The sequence below is a fragment of the Nicotiana tabacum genome, chromosome 19 (assembly GCF_000715075.1).
Source record: "Nicotiana tabacum cultivar K326 chromosome 19, ASM71507v2, whole genome shotgun sequence".
NCBI classification, from domain to species: domain Eukaryota; kingdom Viridiplantae; phylum Streptophyta; class Magnoliopsida; order Solanales; family Solanaceae; genus Nicotiana; species Nicotiana tabacum.
Window position 1 is genome coordinate 79,967,223 of NC_134098.1, and position 19,462 is coordinate 79,986,684.

The 19,462-nt window shown below is 38.5% G+C and overlaps 1 protein-coding gene across 1 annotated transcript; it reads right to left on the reverse strand.

Annotated features, from left to right (window-relative positions):
• Positions 1-525: 525 nt before the first annotated feature.
• Positions 526-18,027, reverse strand: LOC107760590 (NADH dehydrogenase [ubiquinone] iron-sulfur protein 8, mitochondrial). The gene is made up of 8 exons (XM_075238062.1): positions 17,842-18,027; positions 16,722-16,821; positions 2,967-3,020; positions 2,765-2,856; positions 2,527-2,640; positions 1,458-1,525; positions 1,266-1,377; positions 526-1,182 (listed from the first exon to the last, which is right to left on the reverse strand). The coding sequence occupies exons 1-8, from the start codon at positions 17,893-17,895 to the stop codon at positions 1,087-1,089; spliced, it is 690 nt and encodes a 229-aa protein (XP_075094163.1). The 5' UTR covers positions 17,896-18,027; the 3' UTR covers positions 526-1,086.
• Between the last annotated feature and the right edge of the window lie 1,435 nt (positions 18,028-19,462).

A 19,462-nucleotide genomic window follows, 5' to 3' on the forward strand; every position in this document is an offset into this window, starting at 1 on the left:
AATTTCAACTAAGAAATTGGATAAAGAAGTTGAGCGAAAAGCTAATAGCCTAGCTCTAATACCATGATGAAACTCGAATTATCAGCAGATTAGAGCTGATTCTCCATTGAAGGGGAGAATCGAGCTGAAGCCATGAAAGAACAGAAGCTTCGAGAAGAGAAACAATTGAGAACAAAATTTGGAAAAATAAAAACTAATCTCATTTCTTCATCTTTCTTTCTTATAGAAAGGAGAAAAAGAGAACTAATCTAACCGCTAATTAATGACAGCAGTCAACAGCTATTAATTAATAAAAAATAATTAATCACTTTCAATAGAGACCAAGCGTTTCACCGTTGTTTAGAATCTCAAATTTTGGAAAGGATAAAAAGAAAGGGAGAAACTCAGACGATCACTCCACATTATTGTCTTTTTTGTTTTAATCATCCGGTGTAGAAACCCCCCAAGAGAAGTTGCAACTCTCTCTTATAGTAGAGGACTCGATTCTAGGATTAGGATTCGAACTCGGAGACCTCTAGATATTGATTTTCAAACCCCGAAACTAGTAGCATTTTTAAGGAACAATTGTACCCTTCAAGCGTACCAACGTTATCCTATCAATAAACAGAACCAATTACAGTAAATTCAACAGAAGAGAATGCTGCTTTGCAGCAACAATTATCACATCACTGAGATAAATCATGCTTGTAAGGGCAGACAGAGCACTAGAATATGAACAAACTTTAACCCTCTAGCACCAGATGATTCATCCAGATCCAATTTGAAGTTTTGAACAGTCATAGCTACTATTCGTCAAAGGACATTTCCATGAAGGACCCGTTGATGACCGGAGAAAAACATAGGTGAATCCCAACCCAATTCCTTCTAACAGAAAGAGTTGCCGTGCTACAGCCACTTAAATCTATGGCCATGGATAGTACTCTACAAATAAGTCATCTTGCCCAAACAGAATTACAGAACAGCAGCAGCACCCGTCTTCAGATTGTCACAAGATAAGACAGGTGGAAGAACAATAATCAACATTCAGCAAATCCTTTTATTTTATAAATTAAGCAAGAATTTTCAGTGTATCTTTGACAAACGAACTCAGCGGTATAGGCTTTCAGATCTCAGATTCTCTGCAATCTCAGTTTCCCATCGATCTCCATTCTCAAGAAGCTTCTCCTTGTCGTAAAGGAGTTCCTGATGCATACAATAAATTAGTCAAATCCAGTAATCACAATTTATTTATTTCAAATTTGTGCTTAGAAACAACTAATACTTACCTCATGAGTTTCAGTTGCAAATTCAAAATTAGGCCCCTCAACAATGGCATCAACAGGACAGGCTTCTTGGCAGAATCCACAGTAGATGCACTTTGTCATATCAATATCATATCTGTAGAAGTTATAATATACACATGATTATGGGTGTCTGAGTATCTAATGTGAGACACCCAAAGACTGACAAAAGTGTACCTAGTTGTTCGACGACTCCCATCTTCTCGCGCTTCAGCCTCGATAGTGATAGCTTGAGCAGGGCAAATCTATTAAGAGGCCCAATTAATTTGCTTCATTTATTAGCAGCAGCAGTCGTATACTTCAGCATGTAGAATGCTAGCAGTATCATTCACAACAAATCTTAACTTAAACAAAGCAGTCCTATAGTTCCCAGTGAAAGCTGCTTTTAAATTGGACAGCTCCAAAGCAGTGCCAATTTGGGGTGCTACGGCAGTTTTGCCGGTTTGGGATGTCGATTTTGGTTTTGAATAGACAAGCTGATCACCAGATTTTGGTTTTTGACACATCAATTGTGCTAACTCCCTAAAGTATTTCTCTTTATCCACATTTCATCATTGACTATGCTGATATCATATATTTCATACATTCTATAAGTATCGAATTATATGCCATCATATATTTAATTAATTTAAACATTAGTTCCATTTGAAACATATTTTCCGCTTACACCAAATGATACTCACCCCCAGTGCCAACAAAGGAAGTTTAAACGCTTACCATTCTTATTTTGGCTATTGGTTACCATAATTTCACGTCTCTTCCTTGCACTTCAAGAAGTAGCTTTTACTACTAAAGACATCATTTAGGTGACATCCATCACACGCTTCCACATGGTACTAGTTTCCCGGTAATGCATGTATTGTCAATTCAGGCAATCATTATACTACCCAAGGTCAGGACACTTGATCTAGAAAAGAGGGGTAAGCAGTTTCTATATTCTTACAATTATTATCCAAAGGACATGCTTCAATACTACCTCCCTTGTTTTTTTAAGAAGAAACTTCAACTGTGTCCATCTATAAAAGAATGGAAGCAGCAGGTAGTAGCTACCCCAGAATACAAGTAGTCGAACACCTCAACCGGAACAGTAGAAGAACGACGCAGATATCCCAGTCACCCAGATCACAAGTTTCATGAGATAACCAACATTGAACAATGACGGACACAAGTTCGAGAATCAATATAGTGAAAACAAAAACTGCAGCTGCAATTATAAATTTATAATCATAGCAATTTTGACACTTACAGCTTCACAAAGTTTACATGCAATGCATCTTTCCTCTCCGGTAGGATAACGTCGAAGGGCGTGTTCTCCACGAAAACGAGGGCTTAAAGGGCCCTTCTCAAATGGATAGTTAATCTGCAATAAACCGAGAGGTTAGCATGTAGAATGATACTACCTTAGATGAGATGGAGACCCAGTCAATGTGCAATTGAACATAAATAATGTCAAGGTAAAAAGGCAGTAGAAGCATGAGACTTACAGTCACTTTCTTTTCAAAGAAGTACTTGAGTGTCAGCATCAGACCTCGAACCATTTCAGTCAAAAACAGTGTATTTATGCTTCGCTCAAAGACTGCATTTAGTCAAAAAATCAGAAACACATGACATAACACATACAGGCACTGCCAGAGGAATCACAATGCTACGCATTATGCAAGGTGAGAGTTCTTTAAAATGATTTACCTGAATTCCAATCTTTGGATAGTTCCTTTGCTAGCTGTTCTCGTTCTTCATCATCTGCGATGATAGAAAAAGTAGTGAGTCATTAAATTTCTACTAAAAAACACCAAAAACTAAGTCACCAACAACCAAGAACATGCGAGCTACGAATAATAAACCAATGACTATGAGTTGAGTAGTACTAACTACTTTGCCACCAGAGTAAATTACCGTTCGGCATCATTTAAAACATTCTATTCGATTCACATCCTAAAGAACTGGTTACCACATTGCCCAGCATTTATCAGAAACCCCAGGCAGTCTGCCCATTTAAAGTGATGTGCAATAGAGAAAATGGCGCAATCCCCAATCCCCATTAAATAAAATCCAACATAAAGCATGCAACTGAGTTACCTCACTCAAAATGCATTCCCTGTTTGCAGCTATAGCGTGATTTTTTTTTATAGAAAAAAGAAAACTTCCTCAAGTTTCATCCCATTCATCAGCTTTTTGGTGACAATTTATATATAGCAAAGTCCATGCTTTTAGGTGTACAACAAATGCCGTTAACCTTTATAGTATATGCCTCAGGTTTCCAGCGAATATTTGACAAGTTAGAGCATGAGTCTAACCTTCTATATTAAATTAGGATTGCCCTGGAAAGATAAACCAGAATGCATGAAACTTGGTAATTCATCTCATTAAATTTTCTCACAATTTCTAACAGAAAATTTGATGGCACAGTAGACAGGAGAACTCAGGGGTTTTCCACTTGCATTGCATGGTCCCATCCAGAATAAGTAACTACATACCATGTTATGAGCTACTTTGGTCATACTTTCTTAGCCACAATACAGATTCCAATCGCGGATGTGAGCACCTAATTTTTGCCCTAATATAAAATTACTCCTAAAAAATCTAAAAAATAGCTTTAAATTATTTTTTTATATTTTTACTTAGTTTGCTTTGTACGTAAAAATAAAATAAAAAAAAATAAAAAAAGAAGAGAGAGAGAGATAGAGAGAGAGAGAAAGGTTTATGACTCGAATTAGTATACATTCGTAACTTGCTTTAGGCGCGATTAATAATAAATATCGTGACTATGGGTACGGTTTCCGTGGCATAGCCATGATACATAATCCGAATTCGGGTGTGCATTTCATGTGACCCGATCATAACTTCGAATAATAATAAAAATAAACATGCTGTAAATCGCGGGTACGTTTCACGTGGCGCGATTCCCAATGTGTACAAAAACAAACGAGTGTGCGACATCGCGACTTGTTCAAATAATTTCCATAAATATTAAAAGCGGTTAAAAGATAAAAATGCACAATAGGTTTCAAATATGTATAAATCAGATAATTAGGCCAATTATTACTAGTTAAGCGACCGTGCTAAAATCACGGAATCCGGGAGTGCCTCACACCTTCTCCCGGGTTAACAAAATTCCTTATCCGGTCTTCTGTGTTCGCAGACCATAAATAAGAGTCAATTTCCTCGATTTGGGATTTAAAATAAACCGGTGACTTGGGACATCGTAAATTATTCCAAGTGGCGACTCTGAAATAAATAAATAACCTCATTTCGATTAATGTCACTTAAATTGGAAAAACTCCCTATCCCCTCGGGAAAAGGAGGTGTGACAGCTCTGGCGACTCTGCTGGGGATAAGAACCCAGAATCTCTAGTTCAGGGTTCAGAATTCGAGCTTAGATAACTATTATGCTTGGCTTTCATGATTGTCTGATATTACTTGTTTGAGCCTAATGTGCTAATTGCCTCTCTTTACCGCTTTGATATTGTTGTGAACTGTATATAAACTGTTACGAAAACCTTTCTTCTCTCTGAGTCTTCTAAATTTTTTGGGAAGCGTGCGCTTCGCGTGGCTTCTTTTCTGTTAGAGCCATATCCTAATTTTAGAACGAGGTTCGGATAAGTTGCAAAGCCGGTGAAGCTTCTGTATTCCCGGTACGCTGCCCCCCCTCGGCTCGAGTTGTCCGCTCGGGTAAGCCAGGTCTAGAACAATATACCCAGGATTTAAACTTAGAATAACACAGCCTCATGCCGGATCCCTAGTAGGTACGTTTGCTTGCATCACGTGCATTTGACTTAGGGGACTCAACACAGGGGTTGGGTCCGTCTAGGACAGGTGTACCCAAAATTAAAGGACCATCCTGATGCATTCTTTACGTGCTACTTGTGCATTAATTTGCTTGGCTTGTATGTTGACCGGCTTCTTGAGTAAAAAAAAATCAAAAAAAAAAAGAGAAAAACCAAGAGTGAAGTAGGATAGAAAAACGCCCGATTTTGATAATCCCAGTATTCAAAAAATCCCGTTACTCTGTCGAAATTTCAAAAAATAAAAGAGAAAATCATTTCAAAACAATTCATATTTTTTTGTGCATCAAAATTGCAGAACTATGCGGGTCTGATTCTCACCGGATGTGAGATACGTAGGCAAACCTAATCGGTTCCGGCCCCCATTTTTTAAAAATTCAAAAATATTTTCCTTTAATTCCTTCTTTAGGAGTCTTTTTTTTTTTAGAAAATCCCAAGCAAATAAAAAATAAGAAAAATTTTAAACCAAAAAATATTTTATTTGTAGGAGTCTTTCATTAGAAAAAAAAAACAAATGAAATCAAAATCGAAAAAAATATTTTCTACCTTTTTTTAGAAATCTTTTTCCCAAAATTCAAAAACAAAAAATCAAAAATATAAAAAAATATTTTCTTTCTTCTTTAGAAGTCTTTTTTTTTCAAAAATTTTTTAAAAAAGAATAAAAAAAAATCAAAAAACCAAAACCAAAAATCCAAAAATATTTTCTTTCCTCTTTAAAAGCCTTTCTTTCGAAAATTTAACAAAAAAAAATTGCAAAAAGTACATATTCTTTTCCTAAATGCTTTCATTGTCTGAGTGTTTTCAAAAGTAAAAAAAAAATGTTAGCTTATTTACCTATTCATAATCCTCCTGAACTACGCAAGATCTGATTCATGTTCCCACATGATACGTAGGCAACCCACATCAGGTTCGATCGAATGATTTTTAAAAAAAAAAAGAAAAAAAAGAGAAAGTTAAGAAACAAAAAATAAAGAGAAAAAGAAAAAAAAAGTGTTTATTCTAACATGCTTGTTGTTTTGAAATAAAAGCTAGTCAAAGGTGGTCGGTTTGTTGGTTTGCGATGGCAAGTCACAAAAACAATCCAAGATCTCTCGGAAATAAAAGTATCTTTTCAACCAATTGAACAAGTACCATTGTTGTTGATCCAAGGTCATGAAAAAGCAAGTAGGCAATTTGGCGGTGAAAATTTGAAAATGGAGGCAAATGTGGGGTTGACTTTACCAGATTTGAGCAATAGGACATGGCCTGCTCGGGATGATTGTCAAAATTTGAGTGTTGAATCCAAAACAATCAAAATAGTTAAATGTCGTAGTAATGCTGATGTGCGAATGTGTGGCTAAGATGCCGCTTAGTAACTGGAAAGTCACTCCTCTTTTGGCCATGGTAGCTTATTTTGTCGTCTTTTCTTCTTCTTTTTGTGATTGGACCCTGCTATCCTTTATTCAATAAAAAAGTAGTCAGTCATTTGGTGTTTTTTTTTTTGCATAGTTCTTTTCACGCTAGTTCTAGTGACATGACATGCATGCGGAAATTTTGGCCAGACCTTATAAAACTGATTTAGTCTTGAATTGGATAAACGTGAGATAGAGACACTTTTGAAGATGAATATAGACATGAAACTTGTGAAAAATAAACATGAGCCAAGTTTTCATGGAACCAAAGCAGTCATGCTCATGGAAGTTAAGGATCTCTACCTTTTGAATCATTAAGAAGATCGGGCTTAAGGATGATTGGACGGGTTGAAGTCTGTTTAGCACTAAAGACAAAGTGTTTTCAAAAGAAGGTGTATTCCAAACAACTTGAAACGGACCAGTTTAGTGGCAAAATGCATCTTCTACATCAAGACAAAACCCAAGAAAAAGTCACCCAAATTGACAAGGGTCATTCACTGCTAGGAAAGTATTGCTCGTACAGTTTTACACTGAAATAAACCTAGAAAGCGACATGATTGGCATTCCCGAGGCTGGGAGGCCCTCTTTCTGCTACCCAAACAATTTATATCCTTTGTTACCCCTTTTGAGCCTGTGTTATTTTCTTTGACCACCCTCTTTTGGAATCAAGTTTAGAGTCAAAAGTCAAAAAAAAAATGAAAAAAAAAGAATATAAAAAAAATAAAAAGAAAAGTACATACCCCAAGAGTACATACTAGGCAACTCTTAGAAAATTCAAGTGAAAAAAAAAAGAAAAAACAAAAGAACAGTCAAAGGTCCATGCCCCCAGAAAATAAAAGTTGGGGTAACTTGTCTAAAAAAAAAATAAATAAATAAAAGAGAAGAAAAAAAAAGAAAAAAAGAAGACAAAGAAAAAGAAAGAAAGATGAAAAAAAAAGTTAGGTCATATGTTTGAACTACGTTAGACCTGATTCCTTAAAAAAAAGGATACGTAGGCAGCCTTACACGGTTCGGTCCAACCAAATAAGAATTAAAAAAAAAAAAAAAAATCCAAAAATCCCCAGTATCAGAAACTGGGACAAAGATTTTATTCCACTTTTGAAAGAGTCGATTCCAAGAATTGTAAGTTTACAACCCCTCATTAATTTTGAGTGTATTTTAAGTCTTATGCCGTCCTTTCTTTCCAACCCTATCCAAAAACCTTCCGAATAAAGACCTCCCGATATGCCTTCAAGAATGCCAAGAGAAGCATGCAATGAGCAACGATTGTCACGTAACATAAAACAATGTCAGTTGCTCACACTAGAAAGCAAAAGAAAAAGAAAAATAAAGAAGAAAAAATGAGAGTCTTACTAGTGCAAACCCTCACGGGCACTTAAGACGACGGTAAGTAGAGATGAATAAATGAGAGAGACTTGTTGGTGAAAACCCCTCGGGGCACCATTAGTCGATAGTGAGTCGTGAAGCCGATGCAAAGGATTGGCACGAACAAACCCGACTTCAAAATCATAAGAATGGTAAAAGGAAAGATTTGGTCAGTTTGATAGATCAGACCGTTAAGTCCAAAATGCATGTCATGATCATTAAGGCTAGCTATTGAAAAAAAAAACTCTTCCTTCTGTCCTTCCCGACAGGGGCACTTCTTGTTATATACTGTTTCTTTGCACCATTGTGTCCCTTCACTCTGAGTCAGTCCTTGTCAAAATAAGTAAGAAAAGATTTCAAAATCTGCTACCAGCTTTTCAGTTGCACAAAGTAAATTTGGTCAGCACACTCAGTTGTTACTATCAACATGCCTCGAGGATTCACGCAAAGGCTTCCCCCCAAAAGATGTCAGCCTATTCGGGTAAAGCAAGCAAAGATAACCTCAAGGTTAATCAGAGATTCTCTGTAGTACCGAACAATGACTATGAAGTGTGCACATCGTGCAAAAGGCTCTTACCAGTTGTGATTCTCTCTGACAGACAAATTGCTCCAAAAGCAAAGCCATTCAAGATATCAGAAAAGGTTATCCAAGAAAAGAAATCTCTTTTTTGAGATAAGGCTGATTGAGCCACAAATACAAATGGTACTGAGTGTGAAACAATCAGGGTTGATGCAGAGCAAAAAGTCTCTTGAAACTGACTCAAGTTGATTGAGCAAAAGACAAGCTGCCCAAGACTCAAGGCCACAAACCGACCACCACTTTTAAAACTGACAAAATTTTCTTTGTTTGAAACAGGAACAAAGCAGTGCAAGGAAGTTGGTTCAAAAACAACCAAAAAAGAGAAGAAAAGAAAGAACAAAAAAAAAAGAAGAGGAGCCGACAAAAGGAAGTTTCTCAAATCTTTGCCTTTATCTGTCTTACTAGTGTGCATAAAATGTTTCCATTGCTCTTCACATTTTTCCTCCTAGGATAAAAAGTACTAGTCTGATGGATTTTCTCCCAATAAAAATCTTAGTCTGATGAATTTTTCTCCTAAGATAGAAAACCTAGTACGATACTTTCTCCTAGGATCAAAATCTTAGTCTGATGAATCTTTCTCCTAAGATACCATAAAAAAAGGACCTATTCTGATGAACTTTCTCCTAGGATCAAAATCTTAGTCTGATGAATCTTTCTCCTAAGATACCATAAAAAAAAAAGGACCTATTCTAATGAACTTTCTCCTAGGATCAAAATCTTAGTTTGATGAATCTTTCTCCTAAGATAGAAAACCTAGTCTGATGAAGTTTCTCCTAGGATAAACGTCTTAGTCTGATGAATCTTTCTCCTAAGATAACAAAAAAAGACCTAGTCTGATGAACTTTCTCCTAGGATCAAAATCTTAGTCTGATGAATGTTTCTCCTAAGATAGAAAACCTAGTCTGATGAATTTTCTCCTATGATCGAAATCTTAGTCTGATGAATCTTTCTACTAAGATAATAAAAAAGAGACCTAGTCTGATGAATTTTCTCCTAGGATCGAAATCTTAGTCTGATGAATCTTTCTCCTAAGATTGAAAACCTAGTCTGATGAACTTTCTCCTGGGATAGAAATCTTAGTCTGATGAATCTTTCTCCTAAGATACCAAAAAAAAAAAAAGACCTAGTCTGATAAATTTACTCCTATGATCAAAATCTTAGTCTGATGAATCTTTCTCCGAAGATTAAAACCTAGTCTGATAAATTTTCTCCTAGGATAATAAGTTTAAAAAAAAGGGAAGTCTGGATTTTTTATAATTAAAAAAAAAAGGGGTCAATTTTCAGTTTTCTTAAGTTATCAATCTTTAGTTTTCTTGAAATCAGGGATCCCGCCTGGAGAATAGGGTCAGTTTTTAGTTTAGTCAAGCTTAGTTTATAGTTTTCCGCAAGCTCAATCTCAAATCTAGGAAACAAATTTCCTAGTTTGGGTTTTTCAGATTTTTATTTCTTTAGGAGACACACTTCCTAATTTAATTCATTCAAGTTTCACCCCTAGGAGATGCACTTCTTAGTCTGAGACATTCAGGGTTTTTTTAGCAGACGCATTTACTAGTCGAAATTTTTTGGTTTTACTCACAGGAGACGCACATCCTAGTCGAGTCTTTAATTTTACTCTCATCATTGCATCATTCATCAATAACATAGGTGATTTATAGTTCTGCTAACAACTCACAAATCTTCCTAGTGCAAACTGGGCAGAAAAGTTTCTTTTGTTTTGTCTATTTAGTTGTAGCATCAGGCGCCCACCTGGAGAATGAGGGAATTCATTTCAAGTGTAAGTCATCAGGCACCCACATGGAAAACGAGGAAATTCATTTCAAGTTTTTAAGTCAGCAGGCGCCCACCTGGAGAATGAGGGAATTTATTTCAAGTTTTAAGTCAACATCAGGCGCCCACCTGGAGAACGAGGGAATTCATTTCAAGTGTAAGTCATACGGCACCCACCTGGAAAACGAGGGAATTCATTTCAAGTTTTTAAGTCAGCAGGCGCCCACCTGGAGAATGAGGGAATTTATTTCAAGTTTTAAGTCAACATCAGGCGCCCACCTGGAGAACGAGGGAATTCATTTCAAGTGTAAGTCATCAGGCGCCCACCTGGAGAATGAGGGAATTCATTTCAGGTTTTAAGTCAGCATCAGACGCCCACCTGGAGAATGAGGGAATTCATTTCAAGTGTTAAGTCAACATCAGGCACCCACCTGGAAAACGAGGGAATTCATTTCAAGTTTTTAAGTCAGCAGGTGCCCACCTGGAGAATGAGAGAATTTATTTCAAGTTTTAAGTCAACATCAGGCGCCCACCTGGAGAATGAGGGAATTCATTTCAAGTTTTAAGTCAACATCAGGCGCCCACCTGGAGAACGAGGGAATTCATTTCAGGTTTTAAGTCAGCATCAGGCGCCCACCTGGAGAATGAGGGAATTCATTTCAAGTGTTAAGTCAACATCAGGTGGTGCCTGGAAACGAGGGAATTCATTTCAAGTTTTTAAGTCAGCAGGCGCCCACCTGGAGAACGAGGGAATTCATTTCAAGTGTAAGTCATCAGGCGCCCACCTGGAGAACGAGGGAATTCATTTCAGGTATTAAGTCAGCATCAGGCGCCCACCTGGAGAATGAGGGAATTCATTTCAAGTGTTAATCATCAGGCACCCACCTGGAAAACGAGGGAATTCATTTCAAGTTTTTAAGTCAGCAGGCGCCCACCTGGAGAATGAGGGAATTTATTTCAAGTTTTAAGTCAACATCAGGCGTCCACCTGGAGAACGAGGGAATTCATTTCAAGTGTAAGTCATCAGGCGCCCACCTAGAGAATGAGGGAATTCATTTCAGGTTTTAAGTCAGCATCAGACGCCCACCTGGAGAATGAGGGAATTCATTTCAAGTGTTAAGTCAACATCAGGCACCCACCTGGAAAACGAGGGAATTCATTTCTAAGTTTTTAAGTCAGCGGGTGCCCACCTGGAGAATGATGAAATTTATTTCAAGTTTTAAGTCAACATCAGGCGCCCACCTGGAGAATGAGGGAATTCATTTCAAGTGTAAGTCATCAGGCACCCACCTGGAGAACGAGGGAATTCATTTCAGGTGTTAAATCAGCATCAGGCGCCCACCTGGAGAATGAGGGAATTCATTTCAAGTGTTAAGTCAACATCAGGCACCCACCTGGAAAACGAGGGAATTCATTTCAAGTTTTTAAATAAGCAGGCGCCCACCTGGATAATGAGGGAATTCATTTCAAGTGTTAAGTCAACATCAGGTGGTGCCTGGAAAACGAGGGAATTCATTTCAAGTTTTTAAGTCAGCAAGCGCCCACCTGGAGAATGAGGGAATTTATTTAGACTTTTAAGTCAACATCAGGCGCCCACTTGGAGAACGAGGGAATTCATTTCAAGTGTAAGTCATCAGGCACCCACCTGGAGAACGAGGGAATTCATTTCAGGTTTTAAGTCAGCATCAGGCGCCCACCTGGAGAATGAGGGAATTCATTTCAAGTGTTAATCATCAGGCACCCACCTGGAAAACGAGGGAATTCATTTCAAGTTTTTAAGTCAGCAGGCGCCCACCTGGAGAATGAGGGAATTTATTTCAAGTTTTAAGTCAACATCAGGCGTCCACCTGGAGAACGAGGGAATTCATTTCAAGTGTAAGTCATCAGGCGCCCGCCTAGAGAATGAGGGAATTCATTTCAGGTTTTAAGTCAGCATCAGACGCCCACCTGGAGAATGAGGGAATTCATTTCAAGTGTTAAGTCAACATCAGCCACCCACCTGGAAAACGAGGGAATTCATTTCTAAGTTTTTAAGTTAGCGGGTGCCCACCTGGAGAATGATGAAATTTATTTCAAGTTTTAAGTCAACATCAGGCGCCCACCCGGAGAATGAGGGAATTCATTTCAAGTGTAAGTCATCAGGCACCCACCTGGAGAACGAGGGAATTCATTTCAGGTTTTAAATCAGCATCAGGCGCCCACCTGGAGAATGAGGGAATTCATTTCAAGTGTTAAGTCAACATCAGGCACCCACCTGGAAAACGAGGGAATTCATTTCAAGTTTTTAAATAAGCAGGCGCTCACCTGGATAATGAGGGAATTTATTTCAAGTTTTAAGTCATCAGGCGCCCACCTGGAGAATGAGGGAATTTATTTCAAATTTTAAGTCAGCATCAGGCGCCCACCTGGAGAATGAGGGAATTCATTTCAAGTGTAAGTCATCAGGCGCCCACCTGGAGAATGAGGGAATTCATTTCAAGTGTAAGTCATCAGGCGCCCACCTGGAGAACGAGGGAATTTATTTCAAATTTTAAGTCATCGGGCGCCCACCTGGAGAATGAGAATTCATTTCAAGTGTTAAGTCAACATCAGGCACCCACCTGGAAAACGAGGGAATTCATTTCAAGTTTTTAAGTCAGCAAGCGCCCACCTGGAGAATGAGGGAATTTATTTCATGTTTTAAGTCATCAAGCGCCCACCTGGAAAACGAGGGAAGTCATTCCAGGTTTTAAGTCAGCATCAGGCGCCCACCTGGAAAACGAGGGAATTCATTTCAAGTTTTTAAGTCAGCAGGTGCCCACCTGGAGAATGAGGGAATTTATTTCAAGTTTTAAGTCAGCATCAGGAGCTCACCTAGAGAATGAGGGAATTCATTTCAAGTGTAAGTCATCAGGCGTCCACCTGAAGAACGAGGGAATTTATTTCAAGTTTTAAGTCATCGGGCGCCCATCTGGAGAATGAGAGAATTCATTTCAAGTGTTAAGTCAACATCACGCACCCACCTAGAAAACGAGGGAATTCATTTCATGTTTTTAAGTCAGCAGGCGCCCACCTGGAGAATGAGGGAATTTATTTCAAGTTTTAAGTCAACATCAGGCGCCCACCTGGAGAACGAGGGAATTCATTTCAAGTGTAAATCATCAGGCGCCCACCTGGAGAACGAGGGAATTCATTTCAAGTTTTTAAGTTAGCAGGTGCCCACCTGGAGAATGAGGGAATTTATTTCAAGTGTAAGTCATCAGGCACCCACCTGGAAAACGAGGAAATTCATTTCAAGTTTTTAAGTCAGCAGGCGCCCACCTGGAGAATGAGGAAATTTATTTCATGTTTTAAGTCAACATCAGGCGCTTACCTGGAGAACGAGGGAATTCATTTCAAGTGTAAGTAATCAGGCGCCCACCTGGAGAATGAGGGAATTCATTTCAAGTGTTAAGTCAACATCAGGCACCCACCTGGAAAACGAGGGAATTCATTTCAAGTTTTTAAGTCAGCAGGCGCCCACCTGGAGAATGAGGGAATTTATTTCAAGTTTTAAGTCATCAGGCGCCCACTTGGGGAACGAGGGAATTTATTTCAAGTTTATTCATCAGGCGCCCACCTGGAGAACGAGGGAATTTATTTCAAGTTTTAAGTCATCGGGCACCCACCTGGAGAACGAGGGAATTTATTTCAAGTTTTAAGTCAATATCAGGCACCCACCTGGAGAATGAGAATTCATTTCAAGTTTTTAAGTGAGCAGGCGCCCACCTGGAGAACGAGGGAATTCATTTCAAGTTTTTAAGTCAGCAGGCGCCCACCTAGAGAATGAGGGAATTTATTTCAAGTTTTAAGTCATCAGGCGCCCACATGGAGAACGAGGTAATTCATTTCAGGTTTTAAGTCAGCATCAGGCGCCCACCTAGAAAACGAGGGAATTCATTTCAAGTTTTTAAATCAGCAGGTGCCCACCTGGAGAATGAGGGAATTTATTTCAAGTTTTAAGTCAGCATCAGGCGCCCACCTGGAGAATGAGGGAATTCATTTCAAGTGTAAGTCATCAGGCGCCCACCTGGAGAACGAGGGAATTTATTTCAAGTTTTAAGTCATCGGGCGCCCACCTGGAGAATAAGAGAATTCATTTCAAGTGTTAAGTCAACATCGGGCGCCCACCTGGAAAACGAGGGAATTCATTTCAAGTTTTTAAGTCAGCAGGCGCCCACCTGGAGAATGAGGGAATTTATTTCAAGTTTTAAGTCATCAGGCACCCACCTAGAGAACGAGGGAATTCATTTCAGGTTTTAAGTCAGCATCAGGCGCCCACCTGGAGAATGAGGGAATTTATTTCAAGTTTTAAGTCATCAGGCACCCACCTAGAGAACGAGGGAATTCATTTCAAGTTCAAGTTAGATAGGCATCAGGAGCCCGCCTGAAGAACAGGGTCAACTTTTAGTTTTCAAGTTCAAGTCAGAGACAGCAGGATCCCGCCTGAAGAATAGGGGCAATCTCCAGTTTTTCAATTCAAATCAGAAGTAGCGCGAGCCGCCTGAAGAACAAGGTTGCAAGTTCAAGTCTGCCGCAAGTTCAAGTTTATTTCAAGTGTAAGTAGCAGGGTGCTCGCCTGAAGAATAGGGTCAACTTCCAGTTTATTTCAATTTTCAAGTCATTGGCAGGCGCCCACCTGGAGAACGTGGGAATCCATTTCAAGTTTCAAGTCAGTTGCAGGCGCCCACCTGAAGAACGAGGGAAGTCATTTCAGAATTCAATTCAAGTTAGAAGTAGCAGAAGCTCGCCTCAAGAATGCGAGCTGACAGTCCGAGATGACCAAAGGAAGAAGTCTCAATCCAGAATAAAAGAAAAAAAAAAGTGAATCCAAAATGTAGAAGCCGATGAAAGATGTGAACTGCTCAAGACATGGCTGAAGTCACAAGCTTTGCATGTCCCGTCTTGATCCGAAAAACTGAAGAAGAAAGAACTAGCACCTGCAACTAGCAAGCATCAAGGTTCAAATCAAAAGTCCGCATGAAAAACCATTCAAGACTCAAGATCAAGCTTCAGAAGACTCATAGATAGGAATCTTGTAACTCGTAGCTGATAGGCTTAGTTAGTTTCTTTTTCATTTTGACTTTGGTGTAATAGGGAGCTCAGCAAGAAAGAGCAGCAGCAGCAGTGAAATCACAGCGTCTCGGTAGTCCCAGCTACCAAAACATCCAGAACTACACTGACCTGATTCCTTTATAGCCAAGGATATGTAGGCAACCTCCGAAGCAAGGTTCGGTCGAACTTTTCCAAAATGCTTCCCATGGAGTATCAAACGGGCAAAAATTGCTCGTAATTGCTCACTTTATCTTTGCCCGAAAACTCTTCATGTTTCCGAGCAAAGAAGGGCAGCTGTGAGCACCTAATTTTTGCCCTAATATAAAATTACTCCTAAAAAATCCAAAAAATAGCTTTAAATTATTTTTCTATATTTTTACTTAGCTTGCTTTGGACGTATAAAAAAAAAAAAAGAGAAAGGTTTATGACTCGAATTAGTATACATTCGTATCTTGCTTTAGGCGCGATTAATAATAAATATCGTGACTATGGGTACGGTTCCCGTGGCATAGCCATGATACGTAATCCGAATTCGGGTGTGCATTTCATGTGACCCGATCATAACTTCGAATAATAATAAAAATGAACATGTTGTAAATCGCGGGTACGTTTCACGTGGCACAATTCGCAATGTGTACAAAAACAAACGAGTGTGCGACATCGCGACTTGTTCAAATAATTTTCATAAATATTAAAAGCGGTTAAAAGATAAAAATGCACAATAGGTTTCAAATATGTATAAATCAGATAATTAGGCCAATTATTACTAGTTAAGCGACCGTGCTAAAATCACGGAATCCGGGAGTGCCTTACACCTTCTTCCGGGTTAATAGAATTCCTTACCCGGTCTTTTGTGTTCGCAGACCATAAATAAGAGTCAATTTCCTCGATTTGGGATTTAAAATAAACCGGTGACTTGGGACACCGTAAATTATTCCAAGTGGCGACTCTGAAATAAATAAATAATCTCATTTCGATTAATGTCACTTAAATTGGAAAAACTCCCTATCCCCTCGGGAAAAAGGAGGTGTGACAGCGTACATTAACACTATGCACAACATCGCTATCATGTGTAGACAGATTTAATATACTTCCCTCCATGGCAAAATGCTCAACCTTCCTTTCAAAATTTGCCTAGGAAGGTAATAATCATTTTAAATATCACACAGGGTCCTATCGGTCTAATCTAGTCTTGTTTAACTCTAAAATCCAAATATGTCCCATGTTCCCAACAAATTCTACACAACTCATTTTCAACTCCTCCCTTGGCAATTGAGCTCATCTAAGTGGACAACCCAATAGGAAAGAAAGAAGTATCGCATACCACAGTGCTTAAAATTCATATCCCCACTAAAGCTCATTAGTAGTGAACTACAACCTTTCTCTAAAGCTAAGTCATTTTCAAACACGCCTCATATGCTAACAGACACATAGAGAAAGGGGATGATAGATCTAGGATGGATTAGGAGAGCAGAGTACAAACCTTTGTCAGTTGAAAACGAATGCTTGGTAGCAAATGTTCTAGTACCAAGCAGAGTTCCATTACATGCATTAGTCCCTTGCCATGCTTGTCCTGCCAAAACCTATAGTCCCCATAGAAAGAGTAAGGTGTCAAACCATTCTCTTACACTATAAAACATAGAAATGCACAAATACATGCACATTTAGTGTGAGCAAGTAACCATGTGTATGCACACATACAAGAAAGCATACTGACCAAGAACCTAAAAAGTAGTCCAGTAACTGCTGCCTCTCTCACTTCCCGGCAAATTTCTCAACAAACAGCATGCATTTGTACATAATATCCTTAAAAAAAATTAAAAGAATGAAGGAAATGTTTTTATTTCCCGCACCCCCACCAACAGCCCAACAGTGGACCTTTGCCACTTTGATTCTCATGTAAGTCAATCCTCAACCTTAAAATTGAAGGTAGAGGTCCTTACCACCAGGCTATCCGTCATTTGTCATAAACCAAAGACATGTATAAGAGAACAAAAGAACTGACAGCCGCAGTGTTAACTAAAGGACCCAGGGCTTTGATCCAGTAGTAAGAGCACAATACATGATGTGACGATGAGGTGCACGTAATGGGTTTGAACCCTGCTGCGGCAGACAAAAGGTTGGTATTTAAGTGGAGAAGGATAGAGAGGGACAGACCCATTATCCATCGAGTTTTGCATCCTGCCCCACTGGCTCTCGGGGATTTCTACGTTATCAGGAGAAAAAATGTTAACTAGGGGAAACCTGAATGGTAATCCATCACTCACCATCTCCGTTGCTTCTACAAACATCCATTCCCACCTATTTTCTATCTAACTTCCTCATTCCAAAAGTATTTAAGCCAACACCATAATCAAAAAACACGGCGACATATCAAATAATCAAAGCATACACTGATTATTAAATACGATTTCGTTTTCATTACCGTCTCTTGAGGATAACGTAAGGGTAAATCAGACTATAACTGATGAAATTGACTATCACGAAGGTTGAAATTGATGTCAAATGCAAGATTAGGGTTCGTAGGAGCATTCTTACAAAAATTGATGACACATAAATCGCAGACGAGTATAAATTAAATGAGCAAATAAAAGGAGACTTACAAGCTGACGAGAGCGAAGAGCATAGAGAGATTTCCGAGCTAATATGGCGGCCATTGGATTTGACAAGAGTTTCCTCCCTTCAAAAGCAGAGAGCAATTAGCAGCAAACTAAAATGGCCCCGCTTTACAGTTAATAGTCGATTGGGTCACCGGCTTATGAGACGAGTCACGGATCCTAAGACGGTGCGCTTCGTTTCTTTTTTTCTCTTTTTAACGCTTCAGTACAACGTTACTGACGCCGGCTCCATTTTTACCCTGGTTTAAAAAACAAACGGAAAAGGGACACTTAAAAATATTGTATAAAAAAACCATCCGTTTCACTGTTTGGCCTATGGGTCCTTACCGTCATACTTTCATACATAAATATCCCTATTTTAAACGGCGAGCCACGTGTCGCCTCCTGAATGAATATCCCATCTCAAATAAAATAAACCCATATATCATAAGAAATGCCCTAATACCCGACCTAAAACCCCTAATTAATTAGGCCCAAACACAAAATACTTCTCAGTTCCACCTAACACCCCGTCTAAACCCCTGTTCTCTCACTCTCTTCTCTCTCACCACAATGTAATCGTGTTAGTAACGCACGAGGCTTTCCAGATAAAATCTTCTGATGGTTATGTCATTTTTTCTTACATCTGTCATTTATTTAATTATTTTTTGAGTTAGTGGTATCCTTTTTAAACAACTGTCAATTGTCGCTGGGGTTTTTCGATATTCTGTCAGGCATGCCCATTTTCTGTGTTTGGATTTGTGTATTCCTGATATATTTTGTTGTTTATTATGTCACTTCGGTATTTATTTTGTATGCATGTGCTTTTAACATATGGTCCCGAAAATTGGTTTAATGCATTTCGGCTTTTGTTACTATTTTTTGGGCACTTTATGTTAAACAACTATTTGATAAGTGGGAAGATGGGCTCTTTGTTCCCTTGTGCATGTTGTTTGTGAGCAAGAAGTTGATTTATGTTAGTTGTGTGGGTGAAAAATATGTTTCCTTTTCAGATTTTTTAATCATAGTTGTGGTCTCATGTTTGTTTATTGATTTTGAAGTAGTTGTATGTATCTTTACAGAGGGAGTCCCTTGTTGGTTTGTTTATTCTCAATTGATGATGTATGTATCTCGAGGGGTCCCTTGTTGATTTTGTATATTTTGTGGTCCCTATTTTCAGTTACCTATTTCCTAACTTGCTTTCTTCTTTTTTAATATTATCCAGATTATTAATATTGTTTACTTAATTATTTTTAGGTTATTAAAATAGTTAATGTTGACTTGAGGTTCAATCATGATGGTGAGTGGATCAAGGAACCACATCTCCTTTGTAGCAAGAAACTAGTTCATTTTTGGAAAGGGTATGATCCTGATTTACTGTCCTTTAAAGACTTAGTTGATGAGTTTATTTATGAGTTATGTTTTATGGGTGTTCAACAATTGATAGTAACTGGTCTTTCCGAAACTTATTATGAAATAGTAGGGGATGATGGTATTAGAAAGTCAATGTCTCTTGTATGGTGAATACTGTACAATTGATATATTTGTTGTGGATGAATGTGATGCAGTTGTAGATGTTCCAAATATTTTCTAAAATATTGAATCTTTTTTATCTATAATTAATGAA

Excerpts from the sequence above, each read along its gene's own strand:
- LOC107760590 (XM_075238062.1), bottom strand. The coding sequence starts at position 17,895 with ATGGCCGCCATATTAGCTCGGAAATCTCTCTATGCTCTTCGCTCTCGT. Across the intron at positions 2,857-2,966 it reads ATCCAAAGATTGGAATTCAG|TCTTTGAGCGAAGCATAAAT; the intron begins GTAAATCATTTT and ends GACTAAATGCAG. Across the intron at positions 2,641-2,764 it reads TCTTTGAAAAGAAAGTGACT|ATTAACTATCCATTTGAGAA; the intron begins GTAAGTCTCATG and ends GGTTTATTGCAG.